The sequence below is a fragment of the Galeopterus variegatus genome, unplaced genomic scaffold (genome assembly GCF_000696425.1).
Source record: "Galeopterus variegatus unplaced genomic scaffold, G_variegatus-3.0.2 Scaffold4686, whole genome shotgun sequence".
Taxonomy (NCBI): domain Eukaryota; kingdom Metazoa; phylum Chordata; class Mammalia; order Dermoptera; family Cynocephalidae; genus Galeopterus; species Galeopterus variegatus.
The window spans coordinates 124291-139211 of NW_007730797.1; the positions used below are offsets into that span (position 1 = coordinate 124291).

Consider the following 14921-nt stretch of genomic DNA (forward strand, 5'->3'; position numbering starts at 1 on the left):
GTTATCAACTTTTTATTAAAAAAACTTTACCAAAACCTGCACTATAAAATCTTTCAAACAAACTAATAAACATTTACAGTTTAAAAGATTTCCAATATAGAGACAGAACATTAGAATACTATCCAGTAGTCTAGTTGTTTAGACCCTATGGCAAATCATAGCCTGCAGTTATTTGGTAATTTTGTGTTGATAAGCTCATATAAGTTCATATTCCTTATCATATTTGATCTTGGAAGCCGTCCTATAAAAGAAGTAGGAAAAAGTTTATAGAGGTTAAATAATTCGGCCTAATCTTGTGAAAAGTCACTGTCTTTTCCCCCAACCCCCAATCCATTTTTATTCATTATTCAGTTTAAATGAAAAAATTTAGAGTAGAAATGAGGAAGAATGACTAGTATGACTTAGCGAGACACAGGTAGTGATTCTACCCTTTTGTTTTTGTGTAACTGAGGAGGACTATTGGCTTGTTTATATGCTTATAAGCCATATGTCTTTCCCCCACCCTTCCCAAATCTTCATCACTTTCTTCCTTTTGAAGGCAGAGAGTATTTGGGTTAAAGGGTAGATCTAGGTTCTGTTATGACCCTTTATAATTATAGCAGTTGCAACGTCACCTGGGAGCCCTTCCAAAGTTAGAGGTGAAAAGTCTCATTTCCTAAAATTCCTCTTAGACTTATACTTGTATGAGTTTATTTAGAATATTATAACTGGGAGCCAGGTACTAAATATAGAAATGAATATTAGGAAATGAATAGTTGATGTCTGATATGGGTTACTACCTTGGAATTCTTATTTAAATATAGTAAAGATAGCAAAGCATAACTATAAATTAAGTAGTTTTTAAAAGCAATAAAGTTTGGAAAGTTTCAAGTTTATAGTGTTTCAATTTTATCAAGTAGCAATTTGACACCTACAGAAAAATTGTTTATTTTGAGACCTGCCCTTATTTTTGCTGAATTTTAAGCTATTCATAGGGCTCACAGTATAAATAGTGAAAATTTAATATCTGTAAATGACTGTTTTTCATGTTTCGTTTTCCCCAAATATTAAGACGTTTAAACATGAAAGGATTCTTCTTGGGATGAAACTCTAAAGTGAAACCTTATTTCTTTAATTCTGCCCATCCGTACTTTGAAAGTTTTGAATGAATGGTTACTTGAGTTTTTGTTTGGATTTTTTGATCTAAGGGATCAGTTTTGAGTGGGATTATTTGTGTTAATAGAGTTATAAATTTTTTTTGTAACTTGTACTATGAACTTTAATTTGTTAAATATTTAAGTGGTATCAGTCTATGAGGTTTTCACTGTATGAGGCAGATTTTCCCTTCTTTTACTCACACACACAAACTGCTTAATTAAAGCATTTTGTGTTTAGGCAAGTATAGGACATGTTAAAAATATATTTTCTGTATTACTGTATCTGTAATTACAAAACCAATTTTATTTTGAATGATTTTTTTAAAATTTTGAAATTTAATAGAAAAGTGACATGTACTTCTTGACCCCCAGTGTGGTTTCAAAAATGAGTTATTTTAAGCCTAGCCATAGTCACTGCAAGGATCTGTTTTCTTCTTGTTCACCTCTCTCTTGTGGTACAACCCTTTGAAGTCCCAACCCGAAATGGGGCAGGTTTACCAGAGATGCCACTTGGAGAGCTATGGATTCCAGTTCCAGTGTCACCATCCACTCAGGGCTGTCAAAATGTGATTCAGCCTCCCAACTGTTTTCTCTGAAATCAGCAAATGCTCCTAGGGAAAAAGTGGACTTTAATACTAAGCTCACCTCTCTGGGCCTCTGTCCTTTCTTGCATCCTGGCTCAGTAATTTTTTCCTACCTTGTAGCTCAGTGATGCCTTCAAGCAGTTGTCATATTTTGTGCAGATTTTCGAGTTATCTACAGAGGTAGTGTTTGTCCAAATTACCTATATCTCCCTTTATGGAAGCAGAAGTCCATGTCTTGTTTTAAAAAAAAACTTAGAGTTGATTTTTTTATTGCAAAAGAGTATTTCTATAAAGCAGTTTTTCAAATTTCCTTTACAACTCTTTGCATACATTGTAATGATTAGTGTATCTTCTTTCTGGAGCATCTACTATTTATAGCTAGCCAGCGTTAATAATGCATTGTAGATTTGTTGTGATTTCTGCTCTTCAGTACATCATAAGTATAATGCTGATCTATTTTGAAGAAAGAGATCTTTGAAACTTTGTGGGCTAAGAAATGAAAACAAGCAAACAAACAAAAAATGATATCCTCAAGATCTTTGGGAGACTGAATACTTTTGCTGGAAGGAAATTGGCATTCCCCAAAAGGTTCTAATGGTGCATTGCATAGTATAATTCCCTACTTCATTGTTGCAGAGAGATTAAATGATACCTTAAGCCTTATGGCTATTTAATCTGATGTTAGGAACACTGTATTTGTTTTACCAGAAGCATCTTTCTCTCTAATTCAAACTGTATGCAAGCTTGCTTTACTTAGTAGAGCTTGGTCTCTAGTTTGCATTTATGTTCATCATAATACTAATAGAGTTGTGTGACTGAATGTTGTAATATTTGGAAGTGAATTTGCAAGCTGTCTTCAGATTTTGTCTCCAAGCATTTTGTTATTCAAATATCTGAGGGTCCACCATCTATGTGGCACTGTTATTGGTTTGGGGATATAACAGGAAGCAAAACAGACAAAAATCCCTGCTTTCATTGAGTTTGCTGTTGAGTGGAAAGAGATTGATAGACTATAAAGAAAATAAGTAATGCATTTATATATTATATTATAAAATGTTAAGTTCTATATAGAATAATAAAGGCAGAGTAGGGGGAACTAGGATTACTCAGGGAATAGAGAAACATGAATTTTTAAACAGTATGGGCAGGGAAGACCCCTGCTGGGAATGTGATACACATTGTCTGTGCCAGGCAGCCTGCTGAGCATTTTCACATCTTTTGTCTCCTGGTATCTTCACAATGATTATTGTACTTGTTTAGGGTCTCAGTTCTATTTCAGCCTGAGTTCAATGTCCTTTGCCAACAACTCCACTATGTTTACCAGTTTGGATTTGGTGGAGTACTACTGGTCAATGTTAGTTCTTACTGCATACAAAATATTTTTGTAAATGTTGATTTATAAAAGATTAGATGATCAAAGAGATAAGAGAATATTGTTAACTAAGCATCTTGAATACTTGAGGCTTAAAGTTAGTTTTTTAAGTAGGCTTGACTTGCCTTATTAAGAAACTTGTTCAATTATATCTATTCAACCAATCATACAGTCTATGAGCAAAAGGAAGAATTAGGTGGTAATCATTGGTACTGTTTGGGAAGAAGATACCAGTTCTTTTGTGTCTTTTAAGGGTAGTTTTGCTTGTTTTGAAGGCCTTTTTTTAAATGTGAGGTTTAGTTTGATAATCCTAAAAAGGAGGATAGACGTTTTGAACTTTGGCCTCAGCCATGCTGTAACTTCATTTGTTCTGGCAGTTTCAGTGTATTTTAAACTAAACAAAATAATCCTGATAGATATTTTTCAGTGCACTTATTAAGCTCCAAACACCAGTGCTTTTGCTATTTAAATAATAAAGTATAGAGTTAATGATATTATAGTATAAATTTTTTCTTATTTAAGACTATTGAACATTAGAATGTTGGTTCTAAGAAGGTATTCCTAGAAAGTATTGGCCCGTTATGTAAATGGCATAGGTTTCTTTTTTTCTTGTATTAAATATACAGGTGTTTTAATGTAGTCTTAAAATGTGTGTATGTGTGTATGTGTGTGTGTGTTGAATAAAGGGTGACATTAGTGTAGCACTTAAGTTTACCTTTGGTAGTTTCCATGGCATAACAATTATTTTCTTTTGTATAGCTTCCATGTTGTTGCCTCAAAGGGAAATCTTGAGTGTTTGAATGCCATCCTTATACATGGAGTTGATATTACAACCAGTGACACTGCAGGTATGTTTGCTTCCATAGTCAATTACAAAACTAAACAGGATACAAACAGTGTCCAATACTAATACTCTTAATCAGATCTAATGTGATTTAAAAATAGAAGTCCTTAAACTTTCTGTTTTTAAATATTTGAGAAAAAGTTTACTTCTGAGTTGTCATTGTGGGGAGAGGTCAAGTACAGTATAGGGAATTTAGGAGAAAGGATTAGTTGACTAACAAGCAGTTGGAGATCTGAAATCTAGTAGTGTTACAGGATCCTAAAGTCTCAGATTTTGAAGAAACATTAGGGGCGATTTAGTTTATATTCATGTACTATGGAGTATATGAATCCTGTACAGAGTGAGGTCTTTTGGCAGTTGGTTGGACATTTCTTGTGATGGAGAACTAACTGCTTCATAACAACAACAACTTCAACAATAATGATAACAAGAATAGCTGACATTTACGTAACGTTTATATAGCTACACTGCTCAGTGCGTTATATATGTTATCTCATTCCTATCCTCATATCAACCCCTTGAGGTTGTGAGGTACTGAGCTGTTAAGTAACTTGCTCAAGGCCCTTAAGTAGATATGTTGCAGTCATAGTCTGTGTTCTTAACAGTTATGCTTCACCGGGAACCCATTCTGTGTTTGGTTAGCTATATTTATAAAAACAAAATTTTATAGACAGTTGGAATCTCTTTTTTACTTGGTCTTCTGCTTATACTTAGTCATACCTATGTTTGTCCTTTAAAATCTTACAGCATAAGTTTGCACATCAAAGGCAGATCTTTAAGTATCCAAATATAGCTATTGCTTTTCCTCAATGAGAGTTAATTTTCAATTAATCAGGATAACCATTCTCAGTTTTCTGAAAATTTTTTCAACAACAGAAGTTTTAACAGAGAATTAACAGAGAATCTTTTAACAGAGAATTTTTTTTAACAACTTTAATATGTCATCTTATGACTCCATATATGGGCAAATAAATACATTACTGTTAACCAACATTGTGTTGTAGAAATGGAAGGGAGGGAGAGGGAGGCAGAGAGATCACAATTGAGTTGGTGAGGAAAATCTTTACCTAAAAATACATCAAATTCTAAGTTGAATACCAAACTCAATTTACCTGCCACTTTTGAACAAGCAAAGAAATGTATTTGTTGCTTATACTCATACATACTTTCCATTAATGTAGATAAATTATTTTTGTAGAAATTTTGGACTAACCATACCTCTTCACGTCTCTTAAGACTTTGTTTATTGTGCTGATTCCAATTCAAACAGGTATCTTTCTTGTTTTTGACTGTGTTCTTTCTGTTCTGGACATTTTTGCCTAGAGGCTAATCCAGTGACTTTTGCCCTCCCTCCTTCAGTGCATACCAAGCTCAAATGCCTTCCTAAGCTCAGCAGACATTATTTCATATACTGCATCTGAGCATACATTTTGCCGCAATTTAGTTATATTTTGATTTGATTTGTTTTATTATGTTTATCCCTAGAGTTGTCCTATGTTGAGGACAAGGACCTTTTCTTAATTGCTGTAGTGTCTGTTATAATCCAGATATGGATATTTGATAAAAATTTGATCAAAAAAATTTATATTATCTTAACTCCTATTTAATACAGAAGAATATTTAAAATGATCAAATTTCAATTTAGTGCTGTTTAGAGGTATTCGTGACTTAGGTCTTAGCAGGTATGCACCGTTGGTATAATTCATATTTGTATGCTTTAGATCTGATACTTCCTTGATTTTTTTGCTGTCATATGCGGCTGGATTTGGCCTTTGCTTAGGCTTGACATGACATTTTTATGTAATTGAGTTTCTGTAGCATTTTGTTGAACACTAGGGACTGTCACCACTGTTCCTAATTCAACTATCCCCACTCAATGCTATCTCTACTTCATGTGTAAATGTCAGTTATTTTAGTTACTCCTCATGAAGTAAAATGTTTCTAAGAAATTTGTCCGAATGGTAGCAAATTGAAATTTGAAATGATAACTTCTGACTCATTTGTAATTAGAGCATGTTTGGGTATGGCTGAATATGTTGTACCCGTACCTCTTTAAAGACCTGGACTCACTGTGGTTTGTTCTAGAACCTGATTAGTCAGTTACACAGAAGTGATCAGACCCAGGAAAACTTATCCATTTATCTACACTCATACAAAACTAAACGAAAGTTGGAAAGCTAATTTATTTGTTCATCCATGATAAATAGAACATATATTACTACTTTTCTAGTAGAAAAGTCTACTTGTGAAGTCAAATTAGGTTTTAAGTTTATGAGGTTAGAGGGAAATTAAGAGCATTAAAGACTGGAAGTTGGAATAGCCTGGTGAAACCCTTATGTCTTTTACCATCCAATAGAGAAGTATGTGTAAAGGAAAAAAAATAAAATAAAATTAGGAAAAACAGTGTTTGGAGGTAAGATGTTTTCTGCAAGTTTGTTTTTTCCAGTAGTCAGAGTTAACTTTTCAGATTATTTGGTAACCTTTCTTCCCTACTCCCTTTGGCATTTCCTTTAAAATTGCACATTTTAATACAAGTTAAAGGAAAAAAAATAAAATAAAATTAGGAAAAACAGTGTTTGGAGGTAAGATGTTTTCTGCAAGTTTATTTTTTCCAGTAGTCAGAGTTAACTTTTCAGATTATCTAGTAACCTTTCTTCCCTACTCCCTTTGGCATTTCCTTTAAAATTGCACATTTTAATACAAGTTGTATTTGAATAAGTTGTGTGATTTTTCAGAGACACAGTCTCAGAATGAAATCTGAGGTTTTTTTTTTGTCTTTTTGTCTTTTTCCATGTCCGGCAACGGATCTCAACCCTCAGTGTTGCCCCCGCACCGGACCGGGGACCGGCAACGGGATCGCAACCCTCGGTGTTGCTCCCGCGCCTTGCTCAGCCAGTGAGCGGGAACCGGTCTGTATGTGGGATCCGAACCCTCGGGCGGGAGCGCCGCCGCGCTTCCCAAGCGGCGCACTATCCAGTGTGCCACCGGGCCGGCCCTGAAATCTGAGTTTTATGTGAAACATAAAAATTAGTTGGAGAATACCCTTTCTATGACTTATACTTCTTAGCTTTCTCCATTTTCAGTGTCCACACTGCCTATTTGGAAATGCTATTTGAAATCTAGGAATTTATTTCCCTCTGCCTCTCCTCATTCTCTTTTTCTCTTTCTCTCCCTCCCCTCTGCCTTATGCCAGTATTTAATTACTTACTCTGTCTTGGACCCTGCTCTAAGTGCTGGAGATACAGTGGTGAATAGGACACAGTTCTTGCTCTTTATGGACTTGTATGATTATTTTTTCTTCCTACCTTCATTGTTTTATTGTGTACATTATCTCTTATTAAAATTTCAAACTAGGTGAAACAGCTTAGAAACTTAAAGCGTGCTTACAAATTAAGTATCCTGTCAGTTAATTTTGGAAAAAAATAATATTTCTATGAAAATTCATGAATGAAGAACATAATCCTTCACATGTATTTTAAATTATTTCTTTCATAGGGAGAAATGCTCTTCACCTGGCTGCTAAGTATGGACATGCATTATGCCTACAAAAACTTTTACAGGTAGTAGAAGTGGTTAATAGTTTAGCTTTATTATTTTGACTACAATAATAAATGTGTTTTTAATGTGTTTTTGGAATTTGAGATCAAAGAAAATGGTAGGCTAACTTTGACTATTAGCTTATATATTTTTTTCTATCACTTGTTAAGGAATGTGAACAATAAGGAGGAAAAACTCTGAGGGAAGTGAATTGCATAACTCAGTGTATTAAAAATAAATAACAAAGACTTGACCTTCCTGTTGACATTAGCTGGAGACTGGAATTTTCAGTTGTCCCGAATATGACATAAGATAAAGTAATCCAACATGGGATCTATATATTTCTGTATAAACACAGATAACTCAAATTACATAATATTAATATCATTTGATAAACTTTTTAATCAGGCAGTCACAAAATTCTGTGAACTAGTTGCCTGAATTAAGGTTTCAGTCAAACGGTCCAGTCATATATTTCCATAAATATTTTTGCCACTGTGCTTCACAGCAGAACTCATTTGTTTTTCTGATTCAGTGGTTCAAGTTTTAACTCTTGCTGGAAAAACCCCAAACAATAACATATTTTCTATATGGCAGCTATTGTAATGAACCATATGTTTCCTGTTTGGTGGAAAACTGTTAATTTACAATTATGTAATGTTGTTGTATTTGTTTTATGTCACAATATTTAGTGCATTGTCTAATAGTCTTTAGTTTCTTTGATAAGTAGGATATTTTAAGATTAAGTAACAGCTGTTCATTTGAGTCTGGATATTTAATTTTAAAATAAAATTCTCCTGGGTTACTAAGTTTCTATGTTTTAACAGTACAATTGTCCCACTGAACATGCAGACCTGCAGGGAAGAACTGCACTTCATGATGCAGGTAAAGTAAAAGTTTCTCTTGGCCACAAACAAATATTCATTAAAAGTCTAGTCATTTAAATTAATTTCTGGGGTTTTAACATGTATATGTTTGTATAATTCATGGAGAAACACAGAATACTAAAAAGTTTTTGTGTACTCAAATTTGAAATTTATTAGATTGTGCAGCTTAAAAAGATTCATATAACCAGTATTTACAGGCTAGTCAGTTTGTTGGATACTAAAGGTACAAAGATAAGTAAACCATAATCCTGCTCTCAGGGAGCTTCAAGTACTGTGTGTGTGTGTGTTTATGTTTGGAATTGGTAGGAGAAATGGGAAGGATGTGAGTCTGCAGGTTTGGATAAAAAAAAAAAAAAAGAAAAAAAAGGAAGGAGGAAGACTTCTCTTTCTTAAAAACTATGTTTACCTAATCAACATGGCTGAACTTCATTTTTCTTATTTGCAAAATGACGTTAATAATACTACTGCAGGGGCCGGCCCGGTGGCGCACTGCTACAGTGCGCTGTTTGGGAGTGCGGTGGTGCTCCCGCTGAGGGTTCGGATCCCACATACAGACCGGTTCCCGCTCACTGGCTGAGCGAGGTGCGGACGCGACACCGAGGGTTGCAATCCCGTTGCCGGTCCCGGTCCGGTATGGGCGCGACACTGAGGGTTGCGATCCGTTGCCGGACACGAAAAAAGACAAAAAAGACAAAAAATAATAATAATACTGCAATAAGTAGTTATAATTAAATCATAAATAGTGCCTGGCGTATATTATTTCCTTAATTAATGGTGGTAGTGGTTTTCATTTAGGGATGTCATAGATTTATGCTAGTAATTTTACAGATTTTATTAATCATAATTGTGTGTCTAAATTTATCTGCATTATTCTTTAGGTATCTTAAAGTACTTTGAAAAAAGTTAGATATTTAGGTATTTTTGGAATGTAAGATAGCCAGACCTCTTGTCTGACTCTTCTAAGTCTGAATTTCCTGCAGTTTGCTAGAGGGCTAAAGGGAAGAAAACAATCTACCTTCTCTTTTCATTTATATGAAATATCTGCAGTAGTTTAAAGTGGTCTGCATTAAATATGTATTATAGTTAAAATTTCCTTCAAATTTTTGTACCTTACTTTTCTTTTAGTTTTTTCTTTTTGCATTTTATGTGCTCTTATGATAATTTAATTCCTCACACAATGCATTTTTTCTCTTTTATTTTTGTATAGAATAGTATTATTTGCAAAGCATTTTTACATCCACTACCAGTTGAGGCTCACAATGACCTAGAGGTTACTATAGATTTTATTATCCTTGTATTTAAAACTGGTACAACTTGAAATCTTAATATTTGTTCAGTAGATGTATTAGGATGGAGACTAAGTTGCTATAACAAAAGAACTCCAATATCAGCTGCTTATTAAAATAATTGATGAGTGGTGTAGTTTGACAGGTGACTCATGGCCATTTGTGTGCTCCACTTGTTGCTCCACTTTCTTCTGGGTATCTTCCTCAACTACATGGTTGAAGCAGAGTTGAGTCATATTTGTGTTCTAGCTAGCAGGAAGGGGAAAGAGAGCTCAGAGGAGCATATGTCCTAAGTCTAAGGCCCAGACTTGGAAATGGGAGATAACCCTTCATTCATATTCCGCTGATCAGACAAAGTCAGTTGGCTATATTTATCTGCACAGGAAGCTCATAAATGTACTCTCGAGGTGACTAGTCATGTCCCAGCTACTGCACAGTAGAAGAAGGGAAGAACAGATTTTTGTTAAAAATTGTACTTTCTTCTGCAGTTCAGACCTCTGGCCTTTCACGTATTCCTGTAGTACCTGCTTCCCATACATAGAACCCTTCATCTCTTCTCCAAGGAAGAGGACCTATAAACCAATCCAGTTACTTCATCTAGCTTGAAGTCTAGAATTTCTGGGTGATACGTAGTTTTCTCTTTTTGTCTCTGAGGTGGCTCTTCATGGTCCAGCAATCTGTAACTCATAGAGAAGACATCTGCTCCTTAAAATATATAGTGATGGAGCCAGAACAGGATAAGTGAAATAAAGACTCCCATTCAGAAAGGGGAGAACAGCAAACACACAGTGGTCACAAGTTAATAACATATATCAAATCTTGCTGAGTAAAACTTTCAAAGACTTCTTACTGAGGTCTTGAAGTAAATTTCTTGGGTAGCTCCTCTGGATGCTATCTCACCCCGCCCCGGCCCCCTTCCATTTCTGATTTCTGGAAGAAATCCCTTATGCGTTGTGCTTTATGGCTCCTGGCTTTGCCTTCTGGGAGGGTCTTAACTTGTCTATTATCCTCCAAGGCCACAGATACTTTGGATATTGGTGAATTTGCCCTCTGTGAAGGCAGTTTAAGGGCTAGAACAATCATGAGTTTTAGCCAACTGAGCTTTTGGGGTTTTGAATAGTACAACCTTAGTAGGTTTCTGGTCTGTTTGTTGCCAGCCACTTCCATATGCCAAAAAGCATCTACAGAGTTGTTTTCTGGGCCTATGGTTCTTAACTTTCCTTTAGTTCTTATCTTTATTTCTTTTTTTTTTTTTTTGACCAGTAAGGGGATTGCAACCCTCAGCACGGTGTGGTCTGCACCATGCTCAGCTAGTGAGAGCACCAGCCATCCTTATATAGGATCTGAACCCACGGCCTTGGTGCTACCAGTGCTGCATTCTCCCGAGTGAGCAACGGGGCCGGCCCCTTATCTTTATTTCTTGACTCAGGATTTCTACCTCATTTTGATGGTTACTACTTCAAAGCCATCTGAAATAATAGTCTTGGATGAGATTATAACATCCTCAATTTAATCTTTATTCCAGGACTTGATTTTTTTTTTTTCTTCTTTTTCTTTTTTCCTTATTGGAAGGTCTTTGGGAAAAGTTGTGAGCAACAACAGTTTTATAACCTATTGTTTGGTATAGAGAAACAATAGGCTTTACCACCCGTGTGAGGCCCCAGATATCTGCATACTCTGTTCACAAACTGGCTGATTCTTGCTTGAGGGTATCTCTTTCCTATGTACCTTGTTAGAAACTGTAAACAGCTGCTAATATGCACAAACATGTACTGGCTCTTTTCTATTGCTTTGCCTAGAAAGGCTTCATAATCATATGGTTTATCTTCTAAATTATCACAGATGATAACTTTATCAAATGTTTTGACACAGCATAAGAATAATCACCAGATTTTTAGCCTGAAATATGTTTACTCACCACCCATTACCAAACTACTAAACCAGTACAGTATATTTTAGGTATTGTTACAGCATTACTTCACTGCTGACAGCAATTTTTTGTCTTAGGGCCAAGACTAGACTGCTCTAACAAAGAGATCATAAAATAACATTGGCTTTTAAAAAAGTACAGAATTTATTTCTTTCATGTCATAGTCCTCATGTTCAGATTGGCTGTTACCTCTGCTCCATAGGGTCATTCAGGGACTCAGTTTTCTTCCATTTTGCAGTCATCTTTTAGGGTATTGTCCTCAACTTTAAGGCTGAAGCTGGTAGCAGGCACCTCTGTGTTGCTACTCACAGGAAGGGAAAAGATTATGGAGGAATGCATAACCAGTCTTTTAAGGCTGAGACTTGGAAGAGGCACACATTATTCCTGTCAGATTCCATTGGCAAGATGTAAGTCATACGGCTCCAACTAGCTGCAAGGAAGTTGGGAAATGTGGTCTCTAGGTGGCCACTGTGTACCCAGTACTTTATTACCATGGAAGAAAGAGTGATCAGAGTTTGGCGAACATCTAACATTCTACACCATCTAGTACCTTAATACTGATTTTATATGTTCAATATATTATAACTCTGGTATTTATTATGCTTTATATATTTTCATTCTTATTTATAACTGGGTGTGAGTGGTTCTTAAATTTATAGTTCTTGAATTAATATAATCAGGTTCAGTTTATCTTCTTTTTAATTATGTATTTCATATAAAAGATTTGCTGAATCAGAAACATGAGAAATGAAAATTTACTTGATTTTCTTATGGGTTTGGTTTAATTCTAATGAATTTCACCAAGAAAAAGAGAATGCTGACTTCATCAGTACTTTTTGTTGCTAATAATTTATATCAACTCATAAAGCTTTAAAAAAAATTCATGGGAATTATAAAACAATCCTGTTTTATGAATTTCACAATAACTTTTTTCTAATACAGATATTAACTCTAGTGTTGGTCAAAAAGAAGCATAATGTCATCTTATAATTTTTAGCAAAATGACTCCACTTTACATCATTAAGGGCAGACATTGCAATCTCCACTTTTAAAAGGAAATATGAATTGTTTGATTTGAACTTTATTTACTGTGAGTGTCTGTTAAAAATGAATATAATTCTTTAAAAAAACTGAGCTAACACTTCAAGGATCAAGTCACTTACAGCTATGTTTAAAAATATACTGTACATAGAACATTTAAGTTTTATCTGTGTTTACCCTTACAATAGTAGTACATACTTGTTTTCTACAAGGATGACAATATTTCTTGGTCCTAAGAAGTTATAAAAAATTTATAAGATGATCTTTTCTAATCCATTTTCAGATAGAAAATGATACTTAAAATGTTAAACTAAGAGTGAAGGATGTGAAGCTTACTAGTTTAGAAATTGAAAAATGTATGCTTCTTATGGACCTAGAAGTACACCATGTGTCTTGCCAACAGATGTTCACCATTTATCATTTTCCTTTGTTCCTAAAAGCAATGGCAGACTGTCCTTCTAGCATACAGCTGCTTTGCGACCATGGGGCCTCTGTGAATGCCAAAGATGTAGTAAGTCAGTTTATGTTTATTCTTATTTCAACTTGTGATTCTAACTTTTTTGGGGGAGATTTTTTGTCTTAATGCTGTTTTATTTTTCCTGTTGCTTAGGATGGGCGAACACCACTTGTTCTGGCTACTCAGATGTGTAGGCCAACAATATGTCAGCTGCTGATTGATAGAGGAGCGGATATTAATTCCAGAGACAAACAAAACAGGTAATTCTTTTATCATGGCTCTTCCAGATACCAGCTGGATGCAGTGATTATGAAACTCTGCTGCTGTGACTTGGCCTTTCTATCCCCCTTGGTTCTCTCCTTCCTTGACTTGTTTTTCCTTGGAATTAGCATCCACATCTCATTTTTCTTCAGAGTCTGCTGAAGAAGGAAGGAGAGAGAAATAGAGGAAGATGACAGGGTACATGTTGAATAGAAGCAGTGATTCGGGCCTATGTTTGGGTCAAAGAACTGAAGGAAAGAGGAATTATATTTCAGTTATTTTAAGCTTTAAAAAAAATCTTTAATGAAATGGGCACAAATAAGATATAAATGAGAAGAATATAAAAATTACATGAATAGTCTACTTCTTAATTAGTGAATCTTTTGAGAGTAAAGTGGTTCTTGGGTGTCCTGGAGCTTGACATGTTTCAGTATAGCCTTCTCCTAAACAGTCCATTTCTGTATACCAAGATTGCCTTAGTTTGTTTTTGCTTTTGTATTTGATGTTATTTTAGTTGGTGTGCTCTAATAATTTCTATCCATAATTTTCCCTTTCTTCTTCTCTAAGTCTAGTGTATCATGATGCTTACTATATTATAATCCTAATGTTTATGGTCACAAAGTATCTGAAATACATCCCCTCCATTAGTTGAAGTATTGTAATAACATATAACTAAAATTTCTGAGATTTTGTAGAATTGTTGGTTTCTTTTGATTTAATTTTATTCTTCTAAACACATGTCCTATTGTTTATAGTTAATTAAAAGTAGATATGTATAATAAAATAGTCTTTAGATGTCAGATTGTACAGCTCTAATTATTTTTATTGTTTAGACATCTCAAAGGAGGACATTCTTTTCTTTTTTAAATGTGAATGTGTTATTTTTGTTTTTTAATTTATTTTTTAAAGAAAATGTAGTTTTATTAATATTATTTTCTTGCATTCTAGAATATTGTTGCTGAGCATTTGGGGAGTAGGGAGGGAGGGAGAGGGGGAAAGGGAAAGGAAATGTGATGGAAGCAGGAGGAAGGAGGAGGGGTGGGATTGAGGTCTGTGGCACCCCCCTCATTCCCACAGGGGAGACTGGGGGATTTCTAGCAGTGGCTTGGTCATTGCCAGGCTGGACACAGATGTCAGGGGTGTGTGGCAAAAGCCCTTGCCCCCCCACCACTCCATCTTGGGAATCTGGAGCCCTTCTTGCTGAGGCCTGGTGGTGGTTGCTAGGCTGGCTGCTCGTGGCAGATGTCAGGGGTGTGTGGCAAAAGCCCTTGCCCCCCCACCACTCCAGCTTGGGAATCTGGAGCCCTTCTTGCTGAGGCCTGGTGGTGGTTGCTAGGCTGGCTGCTCGTGTTGGGCAGGCATGGCCAAGGCCCTTGGCCCCCCACCACCCTGGCTCAGGAGAGCCTGGAGCACTTCCTGCGGTGGCTGGGTAGTTGCCACTGGTCTGGCTGCAGGTGCTGGGGTGGGGGGGGGCGCGTGGCTGAGGGCCTTGGCCCCACACTGCCCTGGCTCAGGAGAGCCTGGGGCACTTCCTGTGGTGGCTTGGTGGTCCTCGCTGGGCTGGCTGCGGGTGTTGGGGGGGCATG

General features: G+C 35.9%; 1 protein-coding gene across 2 annotated transcripts in view; it reads left to right on the forward strand.

The window, feature by feature from the left end:
• The window catches only part of UACA (uveal autoantigen with coiled-coil domains and ankyrin repeats), a 49768-nt gene that overhangs the window by 3576 nt on the left and 31271 nt on the right, over positions 1–14921 (forward strand). For both annotated transcript variants that reach the window (XM_008588149.1, XM_008588150.1), the window contains exons 3-7: positions 3852–3940; positions 7432–7496; positions 8301–8358; positions 13058–13128; positions 13228–13334. In XM_008588149.1, the coding sequence (XP_008586371.1) occupies positions 3852–3940; positions 7432–7496; positions 8301–8358; positions 13058–13128; positions 13228–13334 (390 nt within the window). The remainder of the gene's footprint in view (positions 1–3851; positions 3941–7431; positions 7497–8300; positions 8359–13057; positions 13129–13227; positions 13335–14921) is intronic.